This window comes from Globicephala melas, chromosome 1 (genome assembly GCF_963455315.2).
Source record: "Globicephala melas chromosome 1, mGloMel1.2, whole genome shotgun sequence".
Lineage (NCBI taxonomy): Eukaryota > Metazoa > Chordata > Mammalia > Artiodactyla > Delphinidae > Globicephala > Globicephala melas.
In genome coordinates, this window is record NC_083314.1 from 157,558,831 (window position 1) to 157,585,911 (window position 27,081).

Here is a 27,081-nt window from a genome sequence, read left to right on the forward strand (position 1 = left end):
GGACAAGGATTCAGACTCGGAGTCCAGTCTCTGGAGCCCACGCTCTTGATCAGTCTGCGGCATTGCTCCCACTCATTCGTTAGTTCAGCACATGTTTTGCGTGCTCGCCATGTGCCTGCTGGGTGCTGCGGTTACGCTATGAGCCAGACACCATCCACACTCCAGCTCCCTGAAGACAAGGCCATGTCTGATGTCTTCAGCGTGGTGTTCCCTGTGACTAGCGTGTGTCTGGCACAGTCAGGGAGACTGACTGACGGACGGCCCCCCTGTCCGCCTCTGTGTGCTTTTCATTCCACCGGTGGGGCAGGGGGTAGACTACAGGTTGAGAAGTTGGTTTCTTCTGGCTCCGTCCAGAAGGCTACGGTGAGGCTTACTGAATTTTCAGAGCTGAGGTCCACCCCCTTTGTAGACTGAGGGTGATGTTAATTTGAAGCTGGGGGTACAGAGGGCTCCCTTATTGCCCCAGCTTAAGGGTCAAAGGGGCTTTGGGAGCTTGGGCTGCTGACGTTCCATGCTGGGGGCTCCAGTCTAAAGATGCACCTAAGCATCCTGGAGGCCAGGGGCTCATTTCCTGCCTCCCCTGTGCAGGCTCAGATGTCACCGTCCAGCTGGACACAGCGGAGCTCAGCCTCGTATTCCAGCTCCCCTTTGGTTCACACACCAGAACGTTTCTCCAGGAAGTCGCCAGGGCCTGTCCAGGTAGGTAAGACCACAGGCTCCCGGGGGAAGGGGAGGCTGGGCACTGACCTCCCCACCACCAGTTGACTTTGCACCCTTTGGACTTACACTCTACAGTTTCTGTGCCCTCTCAAAGCTGCTGGCACGAGGCCACCGTGCCCCCAGGCCACCAGCCAGCCATGATGTTTGCATTTCTGTTTTCCCGTTTCTGGACCTGAGTCTTAACGCCAGCAGGGCCCCTTTGCCCTCCCTGCTCTGGGCAGGGCTGCATGGGGTGAGTTGTGATTCTCATGCAGAATCTTTTACAAGTTAGCAGGGTCAGCAGCTTCTAGAGGCCCACCTTCCCTCTCCCTGACAACCACAGCTAGAACCAAGGGAAGTCTGTCATAAGAGCTCTCCTGCCCTTGTACCCTGCTCTGTCCCCCACCACAGCTGAGAAGATGGTCTAGCTTTAACTTAACAGTGAGAAGTTAGTGGCCTCTAGGGCAGAATTTGTTTAGACTGGGCGATCAGCCAGGCAGGTAAAGAGCAGAGAATCAGCCAGAGAACATGCAAATTCTAGCCACCAGGCACTGGGGCTTAGCTGTTTACCCAACACTGTCACTTACTTCCTTTCTAGCTAACATCCTGGCTCTGCAGGAATCCGGGGTGGGCTCCCCTTCTATCGTGGTCTCCTCATGGAGCCTGAATGTCTGGGGGCTCCAACTTAGTTTGCCTGGTGTGCAGGAAGGGTACTGACTGTTGATGCAAACTGGGCAATGTGGGAAAAGGAAACAATATACAGCCTTGAATGCTGAGTTAAAGGGTTGATTCTATAAGCAGGGGAAATTTATCTCCAAACCTTCAACTAATAAGGATAACCTGTTTTATGATTATTATTGGTAGTTGTTGGAGAAGTAATAACAGTAGTAACAGCAAAGAGAATGGACTTTGAAGCTATACAACCTCTTGCATTTGAAGCCTATCTTTGCTGGTCTTTAGCTGTGTGACTTTGGGCAAACCACCTCACCTCTCTGAACCTTGGTTTTGTAGAGCTTTTTTTTTCCTCCCAGTTTTATTGAGCTCTAATTGACATATAGCATTGTGTAAGTTTAAAGTGTACAGCATAATGATTTCACTTACATACATCACGAAGTGATTTCCACAATAAGTTTAGTGAACATCCATCATCTCATACAGATATACAATTAAAGACGTAGAAAAAAATATTTTTTCCTTGTGGTGAGAACTCATGATTTACACTCTTAAAAACTTTCTTTCATATAACACAGCAGTATTAAATATATGTATCATGTTGTTGCACCCCTAGTACTTATTTATTTTTCTTTTTTGGGGGGGGTGCATACCATGCGGTTTGTGGGATCTCAATTCCCCGACCAGGGATTGAACCCGGGCTGCGGCAGTGAAAGCCTGGGATCCTAACCACTAGGCCACCAGAGAACTCCCTATTTATCTTATAACTGGAAGTTTGGACCTTTGACTGCCTTCACCCAATCCCCTTTTCCCCCACTTCATCCCTCCCTCTGGTAACCACAAATCTGATCTCTTTTTCTATGAGTTTGCTTGTTTGTAGACTTCTATATGTAAAGAATATCTTCCTCACGGAATTGTGAGAATTAAATGAGGTAATACATGTGTAAGTGCCCAGCACATAGTAGGAGCTCAGAAAAATTTTTCCTTAGCTAACATTCATTGTGGACTTACTGCGTGTTAGACACTGTTCTGAGGACTTTTCAGCACATTATCTTATTTTTCTTACCACAGCCGTTCAAGGTAGGTATTATCAGTGTGTCCATTTTACAGGGGAGGGAACTGAGGCTCAGGGAGGTTAAATGCCTTACCTGAGTACATAGCTGGTAAATAATAGAGCCAGGATTAGACAGGATTAGAGAGTCTCCTCCAGAGACCGAGCTCTTGAGTTTTGCTCTAATGTGTCCTAAGCTCATGCCAACCCATCCCATCTACACTGCTCAGGGAAGACTTCGTGTAGGAGGTGATGTTTAAGCTGAGACTTGAAGGATGAGTGAGGTTTTTTCCCAGGCAGCCAACATGGGAAAAAAGACAGTCGGAGTTAAGAGCAGAGCACTGGGTGGGATTGAAGTTGGGGTGGGAGGAGGCTGTGGAATGAGCTGAACCAGGACAGGCCAGCAGAGACAGCGCATGAAGGGTCTTAAATAACCATCAAAGAGCTTGGATTTTGCCCTGTAGCTTGTGGGGAGCTGATGGAGCTTTAAACTGAGGAATAACGAGGCAGGATTTGCACTTTAGGAAAGTTCCTCTGGCAACTGGTGCAGAAGGGGAGAACCTAGAGCAGGGAGATCAATGGGAATGTATTGCAGTGGTTCAGGCATAAAAAATGAGGCTTGGACCAGGGCCCAGTCATGGGGATGGGGAGGAGAGGATGGACTGGAGAGATCAAACTGATGAGAATGAAGGCACCATGGGAACACTGAGTTTGGGTTGTGTTCACAGCTTTACTGTCTGTGGTTACAACAGTGCCTGCCATGTAGTAGGCACTTAACACATATTTGTTGAATGGATGAACAGAGCTTGGTGCCCGGCTGTGAGAATGAAAGAGAGGGAGTAGTCGAGGATGATTCCCCTCTTTTAGGCTTAGGTATCTGTCTGTCGGTTCCCTTCCCTGCTCTTCCTTCCGGGGTCCACACCTGGGGTAACCAGCAGGGAAACTGCACTAACTCAGCTTCTTTGAGCAGCTATCATGATGTGGACTTCCTCTGGGAGGGGTCTGGGTGAGAGGTGACTCTCAGAGATGACAGACTCTTGGGAATCCACCTGCCCAACCCTTGCATTTTACAGATAAAAGGACCAGAGTCCGGGATGAGGTTACAGGTGAAAGGAACTAGTTTTTCCCCACCCAGTCCTTGGTGGGTAATGTGCAGCACAAAAGGTCAGGGAGTGGAAGTGACTTGGTCAAAAGATCACAGTTAGAGGAAAGAATTAGCCAACATTAATTGAGTACCTACTGTGTGCCATGCATTTTTCTAGACAGCAACAGACAACAACGATGTTTTTCTGTTTAGTCTTTTGAGCAGTACTAAAGAGTATCCTGTTTTACAGATGAGTAAACTGACAAGAGAGTAAACTGACATTTTAGTAACTTACCCGAGGTCATTCATTAATGGAAGTTAATAGGACCAGGTTTGGAACCCCAGGTTATAACTCCAAAGCCCATGGAGTCCAGAGATTTCAGTTCAGATCCCAGCTCTGCCACTTCCTAGTTGTGAATGTGAACAATATATTTTATTTCTATGAGCCTTGGCTTTATTATTTGTACAGTGGAAATACGAACTTGCCTTACTACTCCAAGAGTTTTGTGAGGATCAGATGGGTTAATGGCATGTAACTGCTGAAAATAATTTAAAAGCTGTGTCTGGGAGTGCCATAGTCAGTCCTACGACCCAAGTCTCTTCATTTATGATGCCCTTGCAAATCCAATTCAGTTCGGTCAGGTTCATGCTGTTCTACAAGGAGAACAGGCAGGATAGCATAGGAAACAGCAAGTGTTTAGGAATCAGGCAGACCTGGGTTTGAGTGAGAGGCAGAGAAGACCCAAGAATTTCTAGGAAGGAAGAGTGGCAATCTGGTTCAGAGGGAACCAGAGGACTCGTCTTGAAGGCATATTTCATAGCAGGCACACTGCTTTTACTTAGAGTGTGTTTTTTTGGGAGGCTTGCGAGTTGCTGATGGAGATTATGGGTAGTTAAAGCCCCCAACCCGCTCCCTAGTACTAACATGTATTTGAGTTCCCACACTGCCACTCACTCTGCGACCTCAGACTTCACCTCTCTGAGCTCAGTTGCCATGGGATAATAGTTGCCACCGGATAATCGTTCCCTTGCTCCTAAAGTTAGTTGTGAGAATTAAGGAGCATAGACCTTGGCACGTAGTTACCACCAGGTCGCAGGAGTGGTGCTTGTCTATCTTGGTATAGCACTTTCGTTTTCATGTTTATTATTGTATTTGAATCTCAGGCCCACACTGTGCGCCAGGGAAACAGGCTTGGAGCCTCCCCGGAGAGGCTGAGCGATTTGCTCACGGAGCAAATCCACCTTGCGGAGGTGGAACCGGCTCTTCAAGTCCGTGGCTCAGTATTCCCTCCTTTTTCCTTCCACAGGTTTCAACACCAAGGCCCTAGATCCTAAGTTTCTGTGGCTGTCTCGCTACAGGCGCAAGGAGCCGGAGCCCGAGACGCCCACGCCGCGCGGCTGGAACTCAGCCCAGGGCACCTGGCCCGGGCGCTCTGGAATTGGCGGAGGCAGGTATCGATCTCGGAAGGCGCGAAGGGGATTGGAGGAGGCCAGGCTTCAGGGGCGGGCCCCGTTCTCTTTGGGGGCGGAGCTATGGAGAAGCCCGGCCTTTGATTGGCGAGGGTGGCACGCGGGGGCGGGCCCCTCTGGGGGTGGAAACGGGGGGCGGGGCTCCGGGCGGCGTGATGAAGAGCTTGAGGAAGCAGGCAGGGAAATGTCTGCCGCCGCCGGCTCTCGGGAGCGCGAATCTGCAGGTCAGGCGGGCGGTGGGACGCTGGGCTGGGGCTCCGGGGCGGTGGCGGGTCAGACCCTCGGGCGGGCAGGGTCTGTGGGTTGGCTGGCGGACGCTCGGGGCAAAGACCAAGGTCCTGGCCCTACGGAGGCGGAGACATTGGGGCTGAGGTGCTGTGGGGATGTTAGTTATTCTTAGCCGAGCGTGATGAGGGCAGGCGGGGGCCCGTGAGGTACTCAGGAATCCCGAGGCCGGGGTTTTGGTAGTACTAAAGCTCCGTTCCTGACTTCGCTGTGTGACCTGGGGCGGGTGGCTGCCCCTCTCTGAGCCTCAGTTTCTCCATCCTGACCTTCGAGTTTGACTTGTGTGGAGGTGCACTCCCCATGACGGAGCCTTCCTTTGGGTGAGGACTGGTGTGTGTACTGGGGCTGCCTGGCTCTCCTGTCGGTCCTCAAACCCTGTGAGAGATTGGGCTGTGCGCAGACCCGGAGTCCAGGAGAGCCCTGTCCACCCTGGGCCTGGAGGCCACAATGAGGTTACAGGTGAAGGGGATTAGGTTTTTTTTTTCCACCCAGCCCTTGGTGGATAACGTTGTGCAGCACAAAAGACCAATTGTTGAGCAGGAGGTTGTCTTCTGGAGAGTGAGAGGCCCAGGGCTGAAATTTGGGTCAGGCTGGTGCTTTGGGAGGACCTGCAGACCTCTGTTTTCTGTCTAGCTCCTAGGTTTTCTGCCCGGGGCTCCCTGGTATTTTTTTTCTCCTGGGTGTGCCCATGCAGCTCCTGTTACGTCTGAGCTTTGGCATGACCACTAGTACCCACTTGTGCCCCTTTTCTCAGCCGTTTGCTAGGGAACTGTCAAGTAGCCGTGTAAGTGTGGGCCGGCGCTCCACTTGCTCTTAAAAGGCTTGCAAACTATGAGAGGCTGGGGGAATAGCACGTTGCACAAGTTTGTAAAATGGGAGGAAACTAAGCGAGCAAAGGACTTCCTCCGTGTTCGTTCTTTTCTTCCATTGCAGCCTCTGCAAGATACAGTCGCAGCACACGATGGTGCTGATAGTTTGCATCTCTCATGGGCTTAGCTCACTTGAAGGGCTGATCTTGAGGGAGCTGTTGCATCAGTTTCCATGACATTCTGGGCTCTGGTACTGGGACAGGTGAGAGCTTAAGATTAAGTACATATCTTCCCCTTGCCCCTTCGAAAGGGCAGCATCCAGACAGTTGGCAGAGGACAGGCCCGATGGCAGCAGAAAGAGGTGGGTTCTGTTTTCTCAGCCAGCCCGCCAGAGCCTGTTGGAGCGCTTCATCTCCTAAGTAGAGGGAGGTCTTCTGTGAGAAGTCGGGGCAGCTCTGAAGCAGTTATCTGCCGCTGGGTGATAAATGCAAAGTGATCTCAGAATCTTCTGTGACCTTTCAGAAATCCGAAACTAGCCACTTGCTGGTGAGGAGTTACTGTCAAGGTTTTGGTTTCATTTTTAATTTGAAATGATTTGTCCCCATCGTAATACCTACAATAAGTGGGGTTACACTACTAGATGCTAAGTTGCTCATGTTAAAATTGGTAAGAAATGGCACCAAGCCCTCAGTTCTGTTTCGGTCAGCTCTGTTTCCAGAGTTGCTTTGGCCTCAGAGGAGAGTCACACCATCTACAACAGGTTGGGGGAACCCTTTGGGCCTCCTCTGGATGTCCCTGAACCCCAAGGGAAACAGATAGCGAATTTGATGCTTCCTATATGCATATGATCAAAATTCCCACGTCCTGATAGCCCAGGGGACCAACCCAAAGACTGCTTTAAAATGCTGTTTGTGACGCTCATCAGGAGAAACAGGGCTTCCGCAAGGAGCTGACAGTCTGACAGAGAGGGATCTGGTGATTCATAGTAAGAGAGTGTGGGGTCGGCTCAGCAGGACGGGGGGACCTTGTGAGGTGAGCCAAGGGTAAGAGCCCCTCAAAGGCCTAGGTATTTGGGGGCAAAGTGAAGCTGGCTTTCAGTCCTTGCCTTTGTCTTGGTAGAGAAAGGAAAGCTCTCACGTGGATGCATCTCTCCAAAAATGTCCATTCTTTTCCTTGATTTGTCTTTCCTGCATTCAGGAGTGTCAAGCCAAGCTTGGTAGGAATTGCAGAAAAGTGAAATGCAGAAGTTTTAGATCGGGGGTGGTGTCATTTCAGGTTGAGACCGGGATCTTTGAGCTAAGTTGTGATGTTGAAGTGAGATGTAAAGCTTCTGGTCGAGTGGCAGCCTGTTCCATCTGATTCTCTTGGCCTCTTCAGACTCCTAGACCTTGCATGGGTCTCAGACAAGTAGCTGTTGTAAGTAGGGGCTTTTCTGCTTCTTCACTTATTTAACTGCTCTTCTTGGTGTAGCTTTTTCTTTCCTTAAAAAGAAATAAGGAGAAATGCCTTCCTGTTTCTGTCTAACAACTGAAGGTGCTCTTATCCCTTGGGGAATCCTTCATCGGGCTCAGTACTCACCCATGTCATTGTATAAAATATTCACCTGCCTCATCCCAGACACATGCAAAGCCCTGGAGCTGTGTTCTGGAGGATTCTGAGCTATGTACTAGAAAGGAAACAGCTACTCAGAAGTCCCATTGGACTTTTCTGGGCTAATTTAACAACATGGCAACAACAAACAAATTTTGATGTTTTGAAGTGGTTTTCTTATTCCATGGTTGATTCAAAGCGAGGAAGCTTGGTAGTAACTCAAATTCAGAATGAGATGTGCTATGAGTATTTTTTCCCTTGGACCCAAGAAATAAAGCATTAAAGTCTGTCTGGCCTGAGAAAGGAAATGAATGCTATTTATAACTCAGGGTAGCATAAAGGGTAACCTAGACTACCAGGGCAGAAGCCAGTGAGAATGTCGGAAAAACAGCCCCTGGGTTAGTCAGTCTTCTTGCTCCCCCGTCTCTTAATAAGTAAAAGCTGTGTGACCGACGTACCCTTTTAGCACAGAGAAAATGAATTTTCCTAGATGTTTATCCTACACGTGGAAATCTTGCCCATCATCTCCACCTTTGTGGGAAGCTCTGCAGGCTCCTAAGCAAATTAATTTGGCCCACTTGGTTCCTTTAAACAAAAGAGAACTGTGTTCCTTTTTCTTCCTCCTTCTGTCGTTCCCTTCTCCGTTTCCCTCTTCGTCGCATTTAACCTTTTGTTTGTTTCTAGAACAGGAGAACCCCCTGAAGACTTTTCTTGCCCTCAGAAAACAGTTTGTTGTGGAATTCTACAGTGGGAGCCTAGAGCAAGCGAGGTGACCCACAAACGTTCACTTAGAAGGGGTGCTTTGCACAGAAAAGTCCTTGGGGACAGAAGGTTCAGGAAGAGGGAGACATCAATATTTATTAGCAGAAAGACAGTTTTGGGACATAGAAGCTCACTGGCTCGCTTGTTTTCTTTGCGGCTTAAAATCTACTGTAACAAACTTGTAGATTTTACAGGTGGTGCATATGTGAACTAAAGCTCCAAATGTGAATGATGAGGATTTGAACAAAGTGTACGTCTACGTGGCTGGATACTTTAATATTTATTTTTGTTACTGCACCTTGGTATCATACTGGACATGTCTCTTGACTTTCCTCTCTTCCATCTGTAAAATGGGAGTGAATGTTTGCCTTCTAGAAGGTCTCACAGGACCGAAGGAATGCTAATTTAGGGGTGGTTTCCTCTGGGAAGCACATTTAGGAATTGCAAATGCCCACCTCTAAGAGCTTAGAAACTGGCTGCCCTCTTCAGGGCCTTTCCTAGGCTGGTTTCTTCCAAATTACTACGTTCATTCTCTTCCTCACTCCTTCCCTCCCTCCAGTTTCTTTTCTATCAATATAATCACTAAAAACCTCAGTCATCCTTGACTCTTCCCTCTCCTATGTCTAAATAACCTCCTATGTCTAAATAACCAAATTCTGTCCATTCTTCTTCTGCAATTTAAAAATTTTTTGAAAATTAAAAAAAAAATTAAATCCGCATGGTTCACGTTGGTATCCTCTTACTTGAACTAGTGCAGTGGTGTCCTTACAAGTCTTCCTCCCCTGTCTCCTCCTCCCTTGGGGCTTGCCTTAGAACGACTTTTATCATGCCCTACTGTTTTGTTTTGTGAACTTGAATGCTGCGCCAGTCCTTGTAGCCTGAGGAATAAAGTTCAGATTCTTCAGCACTGCATTCAAGTCCTGCGTGGTCTGGCCTCAGCCCCCCTTCTCGAGTCTTATCTTCCCCAGCTCACCTTCATTTCCTCTTACTTCAAACCCGACTGCTTATTATTTCCGGGTAAAACCCTCTGCTTTTTCATCTCTTTGTTGGCTGTTCATTCAGCTACATTTTTACAGGCTCGAACTTGCTGCTTTTAGTATTTTGCATCCTCTCTCCTCCCCAAATGCCAGCCTAATGCCTCATACATCAGTAGGTGCTTAAAAATCTGTTGTCTTTCGAACCCTCTAGACTCATACATTTCCTAGCCCGAGTGATTTGTCGCCTGAAGGACATCTGCCCCCTTCCTCTTTAAGTGGGCTCTGTACTTCTTTCCACCCCCAACCCTTCCTGGTTTGCTCTTGCCACTTCTCTTTCAGCTTTATCACCAGACCACAGACAGTTCACAGAAGGCCCAGTGAAGAGAGAGCCTGGAGGAAAAAGTCATCTCTCCAGTAGCCTGTGACCACTGCAGCCTGTGGCTGAAAAGTAATTGCACAGTCGTCGTCTTTCTCCTTGAGCTAAACCAGTGATATTTAGTCCTTGCTAACCTAAATTGGATTTGCACAGGGGACAACTTGGATTCTGAGTCCAGGGCTTAACAGGTTTGCAGGGCATGGGATGTGTTTTTAGAGATGTCTTTGCCCATGTTAATTGTTAAAATCTGTGGTACTTTTTTTTAAAGCCATGAGATTATGGGAAATGTTTAAAATGTTAAAAAAATGAAAAGAAAGTGAGGAAGAGAGAAAGAAAAGGGAGGGAGGGAAGGAGGAAAGGAAGAAAGGGACTAAGAAGCATAGTTATTTGATTTTTAAAATTTATTTATGGCTGTGTTGGGACTTTGCTGCTGCACGTGAGCTTTCTTTTTTAGTTGCGATGAGCGGGGGCTACTCTTTGTTTTGGTGTGCGGACTTCTCATCGCGGTGGCTTTTCTTTTGTGAAACACGGGCTCTAGGTGCACGGGCTTCAGTAGTTGTGGCGCATGGGCTCAGTAGTTGTGGCTCACGGGCTCTAGATCACAGGCTCAGCAGTTGTGGCTCACAGGCTCCAGAGCGCAGGCTCAGCAGTTGTGGCGCGCGGGCTTAGTTGCTCCGCGGCATGTGGGATCTTCCTGGACCAGGGATCGAACCCGTGTCCCCTGCATTGGCATGCGGACTCTCAACCACTGCGCCACCAGGGAAGCCCTCTTTCCATTCTTTTTAATGCTGGGTGCCCCGTGCTATGGGCTTCTCTCAAGAGATCCCTGCCCTGTGTGTGCTATGTACTTAGCTCTCCTTTGGAGTCAAATCCAAACTCCACGTGGCATTCAGAGTCTCACAGTTTGGCCTTACATATAATAAAAATCTATTTCTAATAAATTAAAAAAATAAAATTGTATTTTTAAATAAAAATTGATTACTGTTATGACTATTATCATTAGCAGTTTACATTTCTTAAGCACTTACTGTGGGTCTGTGGGCCTCACCCTGAGCACAAAAGTTCTGTAAGAGGATGTCCATTATTCAGATGGAGAGACTGAGGCTTGGTGAGAGTAGGTGACATGCTTGTGATCACTCACCAGGTCCGTGACAGAATAGAACTCAGGTCGTCTGTTTGAATCTGATGCCTGAGCCCTAACCCCAGCACTCTTCTTTTGTATCCCCTGATGCTCCTCAAACAAAACTTTTCATTTCTACTTATTTATACTGCTTTTTGTTACTTATTTCTGAGCACATCATAATGCTGTCTCTTTGTGCTGAAATTATTTCCTCTGCCAGAAATGCTTTCTGAACCCCACATTTTTCTGATAGTTAATATAGTTTTTGATTAAGAGCACAGACTCTTCACCCAGATTCCCTGGGTTTGAATCCTGGCTGTACCATTTATTAGCTTTGTGTTCTTGGACAGGTTACTTAACCTCTCCGTGTTTATCTCAGTCTGTAAAGTGGTGATAATAACGCCACATACCTCATGGAGGAGTTGTGAAGATTAAATACACGTACAGAGGTTAAAACCATGCCCGGCATGCAGTAAGCCTTAAGTATTTGCTATTAATATTATTCATGGTAATATTACTGTCATTGTTATCATTAACGCAGCCTGACTTGGATTCTGGGTAGCTGAATCGGGATCTGTTTATCTCCTTGTAAAGTGAATGAATCTCTTACTGGTATGTGTTGCCCTGTCTTGGAGAGGCCATGGGACGGCCCCCTAGTGGTGTGTACATAGCATTGAGAAGCGTTAATCCTGCTCGTTTGAACTGCTGGCTAATTTGCTCACATGGTTTTTTTTTTTCTTTACATCTTTATTGGAATATAATTGCTTTACAATGGTGTGTTAGTTTCTGCTTCATAACAAAGTGAATCAGTTATACATATACATATGTTCCCATATCTCTTCCTTTTTGCATCTCCCTCCCTCTCACCCGCCGTATCCCACCCCTCCAGGCAGTCACAAAGCACCTAGCTGATCTCCCTGCGCTATGTGGCTGCTTCCCACTAGCTATCTATTTTACGTTTGATAGTGTATATATGTCCATGCCTCTCTCTTGCTTTGTCACAGCTTACCCTTCCCGCTCCCCATATCCTCAAGTCTGTTCTCTAGTAGGTCTGTGTCTTTATTCCTGTCTTACCCCTAGGTTCTTCATGACATTTTTTTCCCTTAAATTCCATATATGTGTGTTAGCATACGGTATTTGTCTTTCTCTTTCTGACTTACTTCACTCTGTATGACAGACTCTAGGTCTATACACCTCATTACAAATAGCTCAATTTCGTTTCTTTTTATGGCTGAGTAGTATTCCATTGTATATATGTGCCACATCTTCTTTATCCATCCATCCGATGATGGACACTTAGGTTGTTTCCATCTCCAGGCTATTGTAAATAGAGCTGCAATGAACATTTTGGTACATGACTCTTTTTGAATTATGGTTTTCTCAGGGTATATGCCCAGTAGTGGGATTGCTGGGTTGTATGGTAGTTCTATTTATAGTTTTTTAAGGAACCTCCATACTGTTCTGCAAGAACACTGCAAGAGTGTTCCCTTTTCTCCACACCCTCTCCAGCATTTATTGTTTCTAGATTTTTTGATGATGGCCATTCTGACTGGTGTGAGATGATATCTCATTGTAGTTTTGATTTGCATTTCTCTAATGATTAATGATGTTGAGCATTCTTTCATGCGTTTGTTGGCAATCTGTATATCTTCTTTGGAGAAATGTCTATTTAGGTCTTCTGCCCATTTTTGGATTGGGTTGTTCGTTTTTTTTGTTATTGAGCTGCATGAGCTGCTTATAAATTTTGGAGATTAATCCTTTGTCAGTTGCTTCATTTGCAAATATTTTCTCCCATTCTGAGGGTTGTCTTTTGGTCTTGTTTATGGTCTCCTTTGCTGTGCAAAAATTTTAAGTTTCATTAGGTCCCATTTGTTTATTTTTATTTCCATTTCTCTAGGAGGTGGGTCAAAAAGGATGTTGCTGTGATTTATGTCATAGAGTGTTCTGCCTATGTTTTCCTCTAAGAGTTTGATAGTTTCTGGCCTTACATTTAGGTCTTTAATCCATTTTGAGTTTATTTTTGTGTATGATGTTAGGGAGTGATCTAATCTCATACTTTTACATGTATCTGTCCAGTTTTCCCAGCACCACTTACTGAAGAGACTGTCCTTTCTCCACTGTACATTCCTGCCTCCTTTATCAAAGATAAGGTGACCATATGTGCGTGGGTTTATCTCTGGGCTTTCTATCCTGTTCCATTGAGCTATATTTCTGTTTTTGTGCCAGTACCATACTGTCTTGATTACTGTAGCTTTGTAGTATAGTCTGAAGTCAGGGAACCTGATTCCTCCAGTTCTGTTTTTCGTTCTCAAGATTGCTTTGGCTATTCGGGGTCTTTTGTATTTCCATACAAATTGTGAAATTTTTTTGTTCTAGTTCTGTGAAAAATGCCAGTGGTAGTTTCATAGGGATTGCATTGAATCTGTAGATTGCTTTGGGTAGTATAGTCATTTTCACAATGTTGATTCTTCCAATCCAAGAACATGGTATATCTCTCCATCTATTTGTATCATCTTTAATTTCTTTCATCAGTGTCTTATAATTTTCTGCATACAGGTCTTTTGTCTCCTTAGGTAGGTTTATTCCTAGATATTTTATTCTTTTTGTTGCAATGGTAAATGGGAGTGTTTTCTTGATTTCACTTTCAGATTTTTCATCATTAGTGTATAGGAATGCCAGAGATTTCTGTGCATTAATTTTGTATCCTGCTCCTTTACCAAATTCATTGATTAGCTCTAGTAGTTTTCTGGTAGCATCTTTAGGGTTCTGTATGTATGGTATCATGTCATCTGCAAGCAGTGACAGTTTTACTTCTTCTTTTCCGATTTGGATTCCTTTTATTTCCTTTTGTTCTCTGATTGCTGTGGCTAAAACTTCCAAAACTATGTTGAATAAGAGTGGTGAGAGTGGGCAACCTTGTCTTGTTCCTGATCTTAGTGGAAATGCTTTCAGTTTTTCACCATTGAGGATGATGTTGGCTGTGGGTTTGTCATATATGGCCTTTATTATGTTGAGGAAAGTTCCCTCTATGCCTACTTTCTGCAAGGTTTTTATCATAAATGGGTATTGAATTTTGTCCAAAGCTTTCTCTGCATCTACTGAGATGATAATATGGTTTTTCTCCTTCAATTTGTTAATATGGTGTATCACGTTGATTGATTTGCGTATATTGAAGAATCCTTGCATTCCTGGAATAAACCCCACTTGATCATGGTGTATGATCCTTTTAATGTGCTGTTGGATTCTCTTTGCTAGTATTTTGTTGAGGATTTTTGCATCTATGTTCATCGGTGGTATTGGCCTGTAGTTTTCTTTCTTTGTTACATCCTTGTCTGGTTTTGGTATCAAGGTGATGGTGGCCTCGTAGAATGAGTTTGGGAGTGGTTCTCTCTCTGCTATATTTTGGAAGAGTTTGAGAAGGATAGGTGTTAGCTCTTCTCTAAATGTTTGATAGAATTCGCCTCTGAAGCCATCTGGTCCTGGGCTTTTGTTTGTTGGAAGATTTTTAATCACAGTTTCAATTTCAGTGCTTGTGATTGGTCTGAAATCAAAGAGGAAATCAAAAAATACCTATAAACAAATGACAATGGAGACATGACGACCCAAAACCTATGGGATGCAGCAAAAGCAGTTCTAAGAGGGAAGTTTATAGCAATACAATCCTACCTTAAGAAACAGGAAACATCTCGAATAAACAACCTAACCTTGCACCTAAAGCAACTAGAGAACAAAAAAACCCCAAAGTTAGTAGAAGGAAAGAAATAATAAAAATCAGATCAGAAATAAATGAAAAAGAAACGAAGGAAACGATAGCAAAGATCAATAAAACTAAAAGCTGGTTCTTTGAGAAGATAAACAAAATTGATAAACCATTAGCCAGACTCATCAAGAAAAGGGAGAAGACTCAAATCAACAGAATTAGAAATGAAAAAGGAGAAGTAACAACTGACACTGTAGAAATACAAAAGATCATGAGAGATTACTACAAGCAACTCTATGCCATTAAAATGGACAACCTGGAAGAAATGGACAAATTCTTAGAAATGCACAACCTGCCAAGACTGAATCAGGAAGAAATAGAAAATATGAACAGACTGCTCACATGGTTTTGCAAGTTCTTCTAGTGTGCTGGAAATGGGCCGCCAAGGCCAGTGACTGAGGAGATAAGCAGGGACACCGCCTCCGAGACCCGTCTAGTAGATGCTCAGGAAGGGCAGGACTTGATCTCCACCTAGTAGTGACAGCCACACACTTACACAACCCGTGGAGACCATGGTGGTACTTTGGCTTTATTATCCGAACGGACTTAATCCTTCTCTCCATATAGTACTTACCCCTAAGAGTTTATAGTTTTATTGGAGATGTTGTGCTCATTTGGCAAAAGGGGAGGCTGTGGAGTCTAGCAGATCTGGCTTTTAATATCAGCTGCACCATTTACTGGCCTGGCTCTGTGTCCTTGGGCATGTGTGCTACCTGCTCTGGGCCTCAATAGCTTTACTTGTAAAAGGAGGCCAGTAATCAGAAATAACACGTGAAGAACTTAGCACAAGCCTAGCTATTCGGGGGGACTTGATAAATGGCAGTCATTATTATCAAAGCAGTGGGAATGAGGAGAAGTAGAGCAGAGGGAAGAGAACTAACCGTTCCTGCATATGGTGCTGTGTACCAGGCATTGTCCATGGCTCTTGACCCATTAAGAATTTCTTTTGGGCTTCCCTGGTGGCGCAGTGGTTGAGAGTCCGCCTGCCGATGCAGGGGACACAGGTTTGCGCCCCGGTCCGGGAAGATCCCACATGCCGCGGAGCAGCTAGGCCCATGAGCCATGGTCACTGAGCCTGCACGTCCAGAACCTGTGCTCCGCAACGGGAGAGGCCACAACAGTGAGAGGCCCGTGTAACGCAAAAAAAAAAAAAAAAAAAAGAATTTCATTTGTTTATCCTTTCGGCTTCTATGTAAGTTCAGTGTGTTATCCTCATTTTACAAATGACGAAACAAATTTGCTTGAGGTTTCCTATGAGGTTATGGATGGAGCCAGTGAAATATCTAGGTCATTTTATTCCAGAGCCACAGGGCTTTTCCAAAAACACTCTAATTTCCCTTAAAGTTCCAGACAAGTCATATAGACAGGAAGGCGTTCAGAATTCGGAGAAATGACTGCTGAGCTTTAGTGTGGTTGAGGAGGGCTTGGTGATGGAGGGTGGAGGAATTGAGGCTGGACTTTGAAGCAGAAGGGCCAGAAAGTCAGAGTGAGGGCGATGTGCATGGGGAACCTGTCTGTTTAGAATCGGCTGTCTTTGGGTGGTGGATGGCGAGAGAGAGCAGGACCAGTTTGCAAAGGGCCTCTTGTGTCAGTCCAACGAGTTTGGACCTTCACCTGCAAGTAGTGGTGTAATACTGAAAGTGTTAGAGCAGGGAGAGATGAAATCAGTGTCTAATCTGGCCAAGTCCAAAGACAAAATTGGTAAATCGGGTAGGGAGAAGCAGGAAGATCTCTTAGTTGGGAGGCTCTTGAGGTAACAGGTGAGGAGAGAGGATGGCCTGGAGGAAGGCAATTGTGAGAACGAAGAGATGGATGGCTGACTGGCTCTGGGGAGCTAAGGAGAGGGGTGAGCGAAGGGCCGGATGGCAAACCGGGCCGACAGGGCGATGATGGTGCTGGTGACAGCAGGGGGAGCTCAGGGGCTGGCCCAGAAGTCAAAGCACAGCTTTACCTGGGAGCCACCCGTGCACAGAGCATCTTGTAGAAGTACCCAGTGGACAGTGCAGGGCCTGAACTCAGGCACAGCTGGATAGCTCTGTTTAGAATTGGGTGTGATGGCTGATGGTTCTTGTAGAAGAGAAGAACAAGATCTAGAGCTGCACTGGCCAGTATTGTAGCCTCTAGCCACGTGTGGCTATTTAAATTTACTCTAGGTAAATAAAAAATTCAGTTTCTCATTCACTCTTGCCACGTTTTAACTGTTCAAATGTAGCTAGTGGCTACTGTTTTGGGCAGTGCAGTTGTAGAACGTTTCCATCATCGATCGGGTAGCACTGGTCTGGATCTTGGGGAGTACCTGTAAATAACTGGGGGACCTGCAGTGGGGAAGCAGAGCAGGAGGAGGAGACAGAAGGAGCCATTGAATTAAGAAATAATGTTGCTGCCTCTTGGGCAATTCTCAAAAGAAATAGAGTACTTGGATTTTGGTGTGAATTTGTTTTTTCTCCTTGTGTGATGTCATGTTTTTGGAAAAGCCCAGACCCCAAGTCAGTGGCAGGCCTGGCTATAAAACATTGAAATGGAGGTCATGCCTCCTGTCTTTGTTTTGTAGATCTGGGCCTTCAACAGGTCTGGTTTGGCTTCTAGACCTTTTGGCCATGCAGTGAGGGGTGGCCTCGATTAACCATAGAAAAGAAGACAACAGCCATAGGAGGTGGATACTGTTATCTTTGTTCAGTTCAGGAAGCAGAAGCTTAGAGGAGTGAGATAACTTGTTCAGGGTCATACAGCTAGTAAGTAGGGCCAGAAATGGAATCTAAGTCTGACTCCAAAGCCTGTATATGTTGATATATATATATATATATATATATGTATATATATATATATCTTTATAATATATATATTTTATATATATATTACATATATATCTTTATATAATTATAGTACATTTATATATACATATATACAAATACATCTTATTTTAGCTAACTTTGAAAGTACCTATAAGCAAAAAGAAAAAGCAATCCTATCACCGAGAAATGACTACTGTTGACGTTCAGTGTATACTTTCCAGACTTTCCCATCTGTATATGTATTTGGCTAAATTTATATATTTATAAACATGTGGTATATATGTACATAGACACATATTTCAATCCTTTCTGATGCATATAGGCCACATTCTTAACTACCACCTTTAATTCCTTATCAGCATTTCTGAAGTCCTAAAAGCTCTGAAGGTGGAAAATAAATTTTTTTTGTAAATTTGGCCCAAGCTCACTTTGGCAGTAAGATTTGCTTGAACTGACAGGAGGCTATTTATAAGCTTTATTTATCCCACTAAGCGTTACTACTCATAAGTTGCGCTGAGGAACTCCTAACGTTACTGGTTTCTGGATGTTGCCTCTGACTGCTGGGGTGCTGTATAACACGGTACAGGTTATGTATTATCTTTCTAAAATGTCCCAAATTTTGAATTCCAAAATACACTTGGCTTCAAGGGTTTCAGATAAGGGATTGTGGGTCTGTATTAGGTTATAGTGCTGCCTGGGCGAAGGAAGGAGCCTCCAGGGTCAGTGTTATCTATTTAGCCAGGCATGTGAGAGGGGTTTGGGTTCTGTAATATGTGCAGTGCAATGCACAGAATTCGCAAGAGAAATGGAACACTCTCTACTTCTGTACATCCAGATCAAGGTTGCAGTTGTCGCTCTGGTTGACCTATTAGGTATACTCTTACTCAGAAATGGTTTCAGTTGTAGGTGTGAAAGGTGGTCATCAGAAAGCACCCAGAAATGACTGTGAGCTTAACCGCTGCCCTGAGGTTGTTTGCTCAGTGTGTGTTTACTGACTGCCTGTTATATTTCATGTTGCCGTAAGCCAGGGGCCACAGAACAAGAACATTAGCCCCTGCTCCCAGAAGCCTGTGGTCTAGCTAAAGAGGAAAGCTTGATAAAAAGAGTTAAACACGGTTACAGGGAATTCCCTGGCGGTCCAGTGGTTAGGACTCGGTGCTCTCACTGCCGGGGCCGGGTCTGATCCCTGGTTGGGGAACTAAGATCCCACATGCTGTGCAGCTCGGCCAAATAAAATTAAATAAGCATGGTTACAATTATGATAAATGCCTTGATAGAAGTAAGCACTGGGTAAGAGTAGAAGGAGAGGGCCAGAGAGGGCTTTTTAAGGAGATGACTCCTGAGCTGAGTCTTGAAGGGTGAGTTTGAAGTTCGATACATGCAGGTGGGTTTGAGGGTGGTTAGACTATGCCCAGCATCGGGGCGGGGGTGGTGGTGAAGAGGCAACATTTAAAAAGATAAATGGTTGCCACCTGCCCCGGTCGCTGCGCGGCTTGTGGGATCTTAGTTCCCCAACCAGGGATCGAAACCGTGCCCTCGGCAGTGAAAGTGAAAGCGCCTAACCAGAGTCCTAACCACTGGACTGCCAGGGAATTCCCTTAAAAAAATAAATGGTTTTGATGTGACTGGATTGGGGGCGAGAGAGGAGTGGTTTGAGTGGGGGGTGGAAGATGGGCCTGGAGAGGTAGTCTGGGGCTGATTATAAAGGTCCTTGTATGTAATACTTAGAGGTTTGGGTTTTACTACAAACGTGTTAGAAGTTAAGGGATTTTACACACAGGAAAGACCTGCTCAGATTTGTGTTTCCTTCTAGAGGTTTGTCAGTATGCACTGGAGGGGGTGAGAATGGTGGCAGGGAAATCACTGAGTGTGCTCTCCAGAAATATTAAGGGCCCAAACTAAGGCATGGCAGTAGGGATAGGAGAGAAGTTCAGGTATAAAAGTATTTAGGACAGACGATTTGTAGGACGTGATGACCAAACATGGGAAGAAAGGAAAAAAAATCCCTGATGTCACCTCTTCGATTGGGTGACAAGGGACTGCAGGTCTGAGGTTGGAAAAAGGGCAGCGTGGCAGTAGGGAAGCAGAAGAGGAGGAAGGGCAGGAAGCTGTGGCCGGAGAGGGGACCGTGGGGCTGTGCGATGATAAACTTGGTAAAGAGCTGCTGACAGCCAGCTTCCGTACCAGATTCAGGAGGGAAGAGATTCCGAGAAGACTGCCCTGTGGCTGGAAATCCCCCCAACCATGCCTTAACATTTCCTTACATGAAGTCATGAATGAAGATGTTCTAGTTCTTGCTGGACGGAGTCCAGAGAGAGATACGGGGTCGGGGCATCAATGAGACGCAGGTCAGCAAGGTGGTTTTCCAGTCACTACACTGCCCACTCCTGGACGGAAGCCCAGTCCACGGGACAAACCACTTGTCCCCAGGAGATGGCCTGACGGAGTCCTCAGAAAGCACTGACATGCAGAAACAACACCTAAGCATTATTCCTAAGTTTGCCTTTGCACGTTGTAAAGCCCTGTGAGATATTTTTTAAGTCCCTACTTTATAGATGAAGAAAGTAAGACCCGAAGAAAGGAAGTAACTTGTCACACAGGAAGATGATAGTAGAGCTAGACTTCAACTTAAGTTTCCTGACACTTGCATTTGACGCCTTGAGTACCTGCTATGCACCTGTGCTGCTCCAGGTCCCTGGGAAATAGCATAAAGATGACAAAGTCCCCACCTCATGGGGCTTACACTTTAGCAGAAATAGCATGCAATAAACCGATGAATATATATCAGATTTAATATCAAATGGTTTAGTATTAAGGCATAGTCTTGTCCTCAGTAGGCTTACTGGCCAACTGGGGAGACAGTTACAACACACAGCAATCAAGCCTATTGTGGGAGAAGTACAGGGAGCTATGGGAACATCTGTGTCAGGGCATCTGACCAGTTTGGGAGGAATCAGAGCAGGCTTCTTAGAAGAAATGGCCTCTAAGATATATCTGTACCAGGGGTTGGCTAACTACATTCCCCTGGGCCAGATCCAGCCTGCTGCCTGCTTTGGTACAGCCCATGAGCTAAGAATAGTTTCTACATTTTTTAAATGTTTGAAAAGAATTAAAAGAGAATAACATTTCGTGACGTGGAAATTATATAATATGTAAACATCTGTGACCATACAGTTTTATTGGCATACTGATGCTTATAGCTGCTTTTACACTATAATGGCAGAGTTAAGTAGTTGCAGAGACTATGTGGCCTGCAAAGCTTAGGACATTTACCCTCTGGCCCTTTACAGAAAAAGTTCGCTGACTCCTGGCCACAGGATGGGTAGGAGTTAGCCACGGAAAGCAGAGTGAGGAAGAAGGAAGTCGGTTTCTGATGGGATCTTTGTATAACTGCAGTAACTTTAGTATACTTGGCGTATGGCATTCAAGGAGGTAGGGGGCTGTGGTGAGTGATGTGTCTGGAGAGGTGGGCAGGATCCAGACTGGGAAGAGGCTTGGCACCCGTATTAAGGGGCTTGGGTTTATCCAATGGCGAGCTTTTAAAAGGTTTTAAGCCATGTTGTCATTTTTTCAAAAACTCCTCTGGCCACAGTGTAGAGATTGGATTAGAGAGGGTGGGGTGAAAGAGGAAGCAGGGAGACTAGTTGAGGTCTCCCTCAACTAGTTCCAGGGAATTGTTGGTAACCCGAGGCTAGTATAGTGATATTGGGGATAGGAGTATATTGATTGATTTGAGAGGCAATTTAGGAAGCAAAATTGAAAGCCCTTGTTGATTGATTGGAGGCATTGAAACGTAACTATTTTCATGTTTCAAATGATCGTGTTTTCTTTTTCAGCTCCAGTGTTTTGTTTGTTTTTTCTCGTTCTTGTGAATGCATGGTTGACAAATCCATGTTTAGTAATAGTCTTCAGAGCAGAATTCCTTAGTGATGTTTCATGCCCCTGGTGCTCCTTGTACCTTGTGGATCGAAGCAGCATCTTTCTGTGGCCTCTTCATGCTGTTCCCTGTTGACAAGGGATCTGGCTTTTAAGGAGCAAAGAAACAGTAAATTGGCAGATTGATTTTCCTTTTCCAGTTTTTCTTGATTTAACAACTTTCCCCAAATATTTCTTTGTTGCAGGTCCTTGGGCTCCTTGGTTTTCAAGGTGCTGCGTTGACAATGGCAAGCACTTAGGGTCTTCCCAATTTTACTTCTCTGACCCTTGCCTTTTTCCTCCTTGGAATTTAAATCTCACTTGCAGTAAATGGTAATAACATCGCTACGTTATATTTTATAATATGTTGCGTGGCTTTCAAAGTGCTTACTCGTGTCAACTATTCAATCCCTACGATAAGCCTGAGAGGAAGGCAGGACAGGTCAAGTTACTGAGATCAGGAGAGGCTAGATGGTTTGCGCAAAGTCAAAAGGTTAATAAATAGCAGAGCTGGTGATAGAACTTAGGTCTGCAGATTTCTTAGCTTTTTGTTCCTTCTATAATGCACTCCGTCTCCAAGAAAAGGGGGTCAAACTAGCTGGGACAGTTATGTTTTCAGTAGTAAAGACATCTGGATGAAATACTTTTTATTCCCCTCTCTATCCTGCTCTCTGGGAGCTTCATCCAGACACCAGCCTAGGCCTTTCCTATGGTTTCAAGCAATATGAAAACCACCAGTCATTCCCAGACTACAGTTTGAGAAGCTGTGGTCTATATGGTAAAGCATATGTAAGTATGTTTTAATTCCTTCCTCCTCCCCTTAGGTGGTTCTTTCTTTGATGAGTCAAGACCAGATGGGAAGGGTCTGCTTGTGGACCAAAGCTCCTGGGGTCAGGATAAACCAGAAAACTTGATCCCAAGGTAATGCAGCTCTCCCTTCACTTGTGCCTCTTAGGGCTGAGGTTTTCCTGGCTGTAGAACTGAGGCCATTGCTGTGCACGATGTCCATTGTCCCACAGTCACTGGCCTAGGAAATGTTAGGCTTTTATTGAGCATTTCCTATGTGTGCCAGGCATCATACACTTACATGGATTACCTTCCTTTAACTTAAGAGGTAGATACCATTATTTTCTCTGTTTCACAGCTAAGGAAACAGGTGAAGAAGAGATGTTATATAACTCACCCAAGATCCAGAGCTAGCAAGTGGCAGATCTAGGATTTGAAACTGGCAGTCTGACCCTACTGCGGAAATGTAGATTAGAAACATTTGATTTCCCTCCCATTCTTTTTTTTTTTTTTTTTTTTTCGGTACGCAGACCTCTCACTGCTGTGGCCTCTCCCATTGCGGAGCACAGACTCCGGACACGCAGGCTCAGCGGCCATGGCTCACGGGCCCAGCCGCTCCGCGGCACGTGGGATCTTCCCGGACCGGGGCACAAACCCGTGTCCCCTGCATTGGCAGGCGGACTCAACCACTGCGCCACCAGGGAAGCCCTCTCCCTCCCATTCTTTTAGGAGTTTCCTGACTCTGAAGATACTTCTTTTTCCCCGTTTTTAGTTACTCCTTTCTTTTTTCTGATGCGGTTATATTTAGTGTGTGCTCCAGTGACCCCTACTGGTCATAGCTGGAATCATCTGGTCAAGATAAAAACTTACTTGTGTCAATATTTAAATTACACACTTAAACAGTAATGAACAATCCCTGGGCTTTAAACGTAGCTAAATCTATCATTCTCAATTCACTTTTGAGCCTTCCTGATATACATAGATGCATTTTACATAGTTTTAATTAGTATGTACATGACAATCTAAAATTAAGCACTTTAGTGGCATTTATTCAATGTCAGAAATTGTTTCAAGTGTTTTATGTATCTTAATTCATTAAGTAATCTTCAACAAAAGTTTTCTGAGCATTTATTAGGATTCTGTTATGTACATATGCCAAATTTTGCTTAACTTTAAATGTTGGCATTTGAATAATTTTTAGTATGACTATGAAAACTACACAAATAATAATAAAATATAAATTTTCATTGCCTTTCTTTTTATTTCAGGTATTCCTGTGGATTAGAGATTCAGGGGAATTATCAAGTCAAAAGATCTAGATAGTTCTATAGTCTTGTTACGTGAGGCCCAGGGTCCAGAAAGAGCACTGTTTAAACCGAGTTCTGATTCACACTCTGCTGCCACCCAGGCGCATGAATCATTGACGCTGCTGGGTCTCATTTTTCTCATTTGAAAAATGAAGGGATCAGATTAGATTATCTTCCAGGTCTCCTTCTGGTCTGAGATTCTACAAACCTATTATCTCTGGACCAATGTACTATACAATCAACAACATATAAGTTTACTTTGTTCCACACAGAAATAGTGTTGTTTTAGCAAATAAGTTTTACTTTAGGCTTTTAAGTCTTCTGAAATTCAGATGCTGATGTGTGGAAACTTCTAGCTTTATATTCATGTACTTTGTCAAGGAGGACTCATCAAAATATGATAAAAACTTTTTGTAATAAAAATATATTTTTTTGTTTTTCTAGACAGAATAAGTCCAAATCTGATATAACTGACATGGTTCGCTCCTCCACTATCACAGTATCAGACAAGGCTCATATTTTATCCATGCAGAAGTTTGGACTGCGAGATACAATCGTGAAATCACATCTAATGCAGAAAGAAGAGGATTATACCTATATCCAGAACTTCAGGTAGCTCACTGGGTCTTAGACTGTTTCCGCAGCAAAATGATCACTCACCTCTCTGAAATTTAAGCAATTCCCCCATACCCTGGATTTGAAAGCAAATCCTGTACAGAGTCCCTCCCATCATTTTCTTTTTTCTTTTTTTTTTTAGCTGCGTTGGGTCTTCATTGCTGTGCTCAGGCTTTCTCTAGTTGCGGTGAGCCGGGGCTACTCTTCATTGTGGTGCTCATGCTTCTCATTGTAGTGGCTTCTCATGTTGCGGAGCACGGGCTCTAGCCGCGTGGGCTTCGGTAGTCGGCGGCACGTGGGCTCAGTAGCTGCAGCGCGCGCAGGCTCGGTAGTTGTGGCTCACAGGCTTTGTTGCTCCACGGCATGTGGGATCTCCCCAGACCAGGGATTGAACATTGGCAGGCGGATTCTTAACCACTGCGCCACCAGGGAAGTCCCTCCCATCATTTTCTAAGTGAGTGATTCCTTTCACTCTTCCTTAGCAGGCATTTATTCTGTGCCTTTTCTGGCCAGGCACTGTGGGAGGTATGGTGGGAGTGACACAACTTGCAAATGGTTGCAGAAATATTTAAAGAGATACACGTGTGCAGAAGAAGGAGAGAGATCCTGATTTTTGCTTATCCCTCTGTGTATCCCTTGGTCATTTGGGGCCTTTTTTTTTTTTTTTTTTTTTTTTTTTTTGCTGTACGCGGGCCTCTCACTGTTGTGGCCTCTCCCGTTGCGGAGCACAGGCTCCGGACACGCAGGCTCAAAGGCCATCATGGGCCCAGCCGCCCCGTGGCATGTGGGATCTTCCCGGACCAGGGCACGAACCTGTGTCCCCTGCATCAGCAGGCAGACTCTCAACCACTGCGCCACCAGGGAAGCCCCTTTTGGGGCCTTTGAAGAAAGTCATTTGAATTGAAATTAGTCAGAGGAAGTTAGTGTTTGGTAATCTTTTTAGGCAAGGTGAGCGAAAGTTACATGAATAAAGGGTGCAGAATTCTGCCAGATCTTTTTATTATTTAGTTAGTTTTGAATTTTTGAATTTTATTTTATTTTCTTATACAGCAGGTTCTTATTGGTTATCTATTTTATACATATTAGTGTATATATGTCAATCCCACTCTCCCAATTCATCCCACCACCCCCACTTTCCCCCCTTGGTGTCCATACGTTTGTTCTCTACGTCTGTGTCTCTATTTCTGCCCTGCAAACCGGTTCATCTGTACTATTCTTCTAGGTTCCACATATATGCGTTAATATACGATATTTGTTTTTCTCTTTCTGACGTACTTCACTCTGTATGACAGTCCCTAGATCCATCCACGTCTCTACAAATGACCCAATTTTGTTCCTTTTTATGACTGCCAGATCTTTGTAAATCATTGCATTGGGACTATAACACAAAGTAACGTTGCTTCTAGGAATATAAACAGTGAATTGTCTGAACACTGGTGTTGCTTTCTTTCGGAAAGTAGTTACCAGTGTACTTTCCTTTTTTCATTTCACTGGTACACACAGTAAACAGTCATTTTGTGGATTACGGCTCTCTAATGGCTGTTAAAGCTAAGTAGGAATGTTCGGAGTGGGCCTCCACTGTTTGAAGTTATCACAAAAGCACCAAATATCACGGCAGACTGCACGTCACCCCTTGGTGCCATTTGCACTGGTCTAGGATAGATGTGACATTTCTTAAGGCTTCAAATTCCAGTCCAGAGAGACTGAAACCGAGCAGAATCAGCATCCAGTGCTTTCCCCGTCATGTCCATAGTCCTCCCAAGTGACTGATTGATTGTCTTTGGCAACAGGTTTTTTGTGGGAACATACAATGTGAATGGACAGTCCCCTAAGGAGTGCCTCCAGCCCTGGCTCAGCCATGGTATCCAGGCCCCAGATGTATACTGTGTGGGGTGAGTGCTTCTCTTCTAGTTGCCTCTGCATTTTCCAGAACGTGTAGCTGCGGTTGAAGGGATGGGGGCATGGATCTATAACTGAGAATTCACAGCAGGTGAAGGGATTGAAAAATGAGCATATGCTTAATAACAGCTGTTCCCCTGTTAGCGTGCTTCCTCACAGTAAACAAATTTCTGGCACTATTCAAGTGATGAGCTTGGCATTTGAATGCTAATATTTAATTTTGAGTGCAGCCCTCTGTTAAGATCGGTACACGTTGAACTGAATTTAATTACTTAGACATTCAACACTTTGTTGGTCACAAAGCAAAAATATCTTTTGCCAGGGAAGGAAGGTTAGCTTAAAAGAAAAAAAAGGCCCCATCCATCAGTCATTTTTTTTTTCACACCTGCTGTCTTGTCACCACTGCACTGGGTACTATTGGTGGGGAGGGGACAGCAAAGAAGCCTGTACAGGAGTGGAAGGGGCCTAGAATTTGGAATTTATGTAGACCTAGGTTTGAACCCATTTGCCACTTGGTGCTTGGGCGAGCTAGTGATCTCGGATATAAAATGGAGACTCTTCTAACTACTTCAGGTTCATTATGAAGAAGAAATGGGCTGCTGCTTGTGAAAGCACCTGGTAAGTTCCTTGACTGAGGAACTTAGTCCCTTGTCGCTAAGTGTTTATTCTTCTTCCCTCTTGAGGGTCCTGCAGTTTAGCTAGAAAGCTAGGCCTTACACACCCAAACCAACGTGCGAACGTGCCATCTCACACGTTACCCTTCTCTACTCTCTGGTTGCTTCTCCCAATAGGTTCCAGGAGCTTGATTTGAGTAAAGAAGCCTTTTTCTTCCATGACACCCCAAAGGAGGAAGAGTGGTTTAAAGCTGTATCAGAGGGTCTTCATCCAGATGCCAGATACGCGAAGGTAAGAGAGGAGTCGGGGACCTTCTAGTTTTTTGTTGCTATGCAGGGAAATGCTAAGATAACTTTTCACTTCTTCTGCGACTTTCATCAAAAGCCAGCCCTAATGATCCTGAGATTTTCAGTTCCAGGCCCTCTGGAAGAGGCGTCTCTGGGTGTGAAAGAGGCAGGTCTTGGCACTTGTAGGCTGTTGAGGTTATCACGGAGTCA

General features: G+C 44.9%; 1 protein-coding gene across 9 annotated transcripts in view; it reads left to right on the plus strand.

Annotated features, from left to right (window-relative positions):
• Positions 1-27,081, plus strand: part of INPP5B (inositol polyphosphate-5-phosphatase B) — a 50,875-nt gene that overhangs the window by 3,097 nt on the left and 20,697 nt on the right. For 6 of the 9 annotated variants that reach the window (XM_060307640.1, XM_030868677.2, XM_030868752.2 and 3 more), the window contains 6 exons: positions 589-699; positions 4,814-4,954; positions 22,187-22,283; positions 23,900-24,067; positions 25,861-25,962; positions 26,761-26,875. In XM_060307640.1, coding sequence (XP_060163623.1) covers positions 589-699; positions 4,814-4,954; positions 22,187-22,283; positions 23,900-24,067; positions 25,861-25,962; positions 26,761-26,875 — 734 coding nt within the window. Of the gene's footprint in view, positions 1-588; positions 700-4,813; positions 4,959-5,120; positions 5,201-7,345; positions 7,487-22,186; positions 22,284-23,899; positions 24,068-25,860; positions 25,963-26,760; positions 26,876-27,081 lie in introns of those variants that run through there. The other 3 variants (XM_070045521.1, XM_030868668.3, XM_060307648.1) reach the window with 3 other exon arrangements.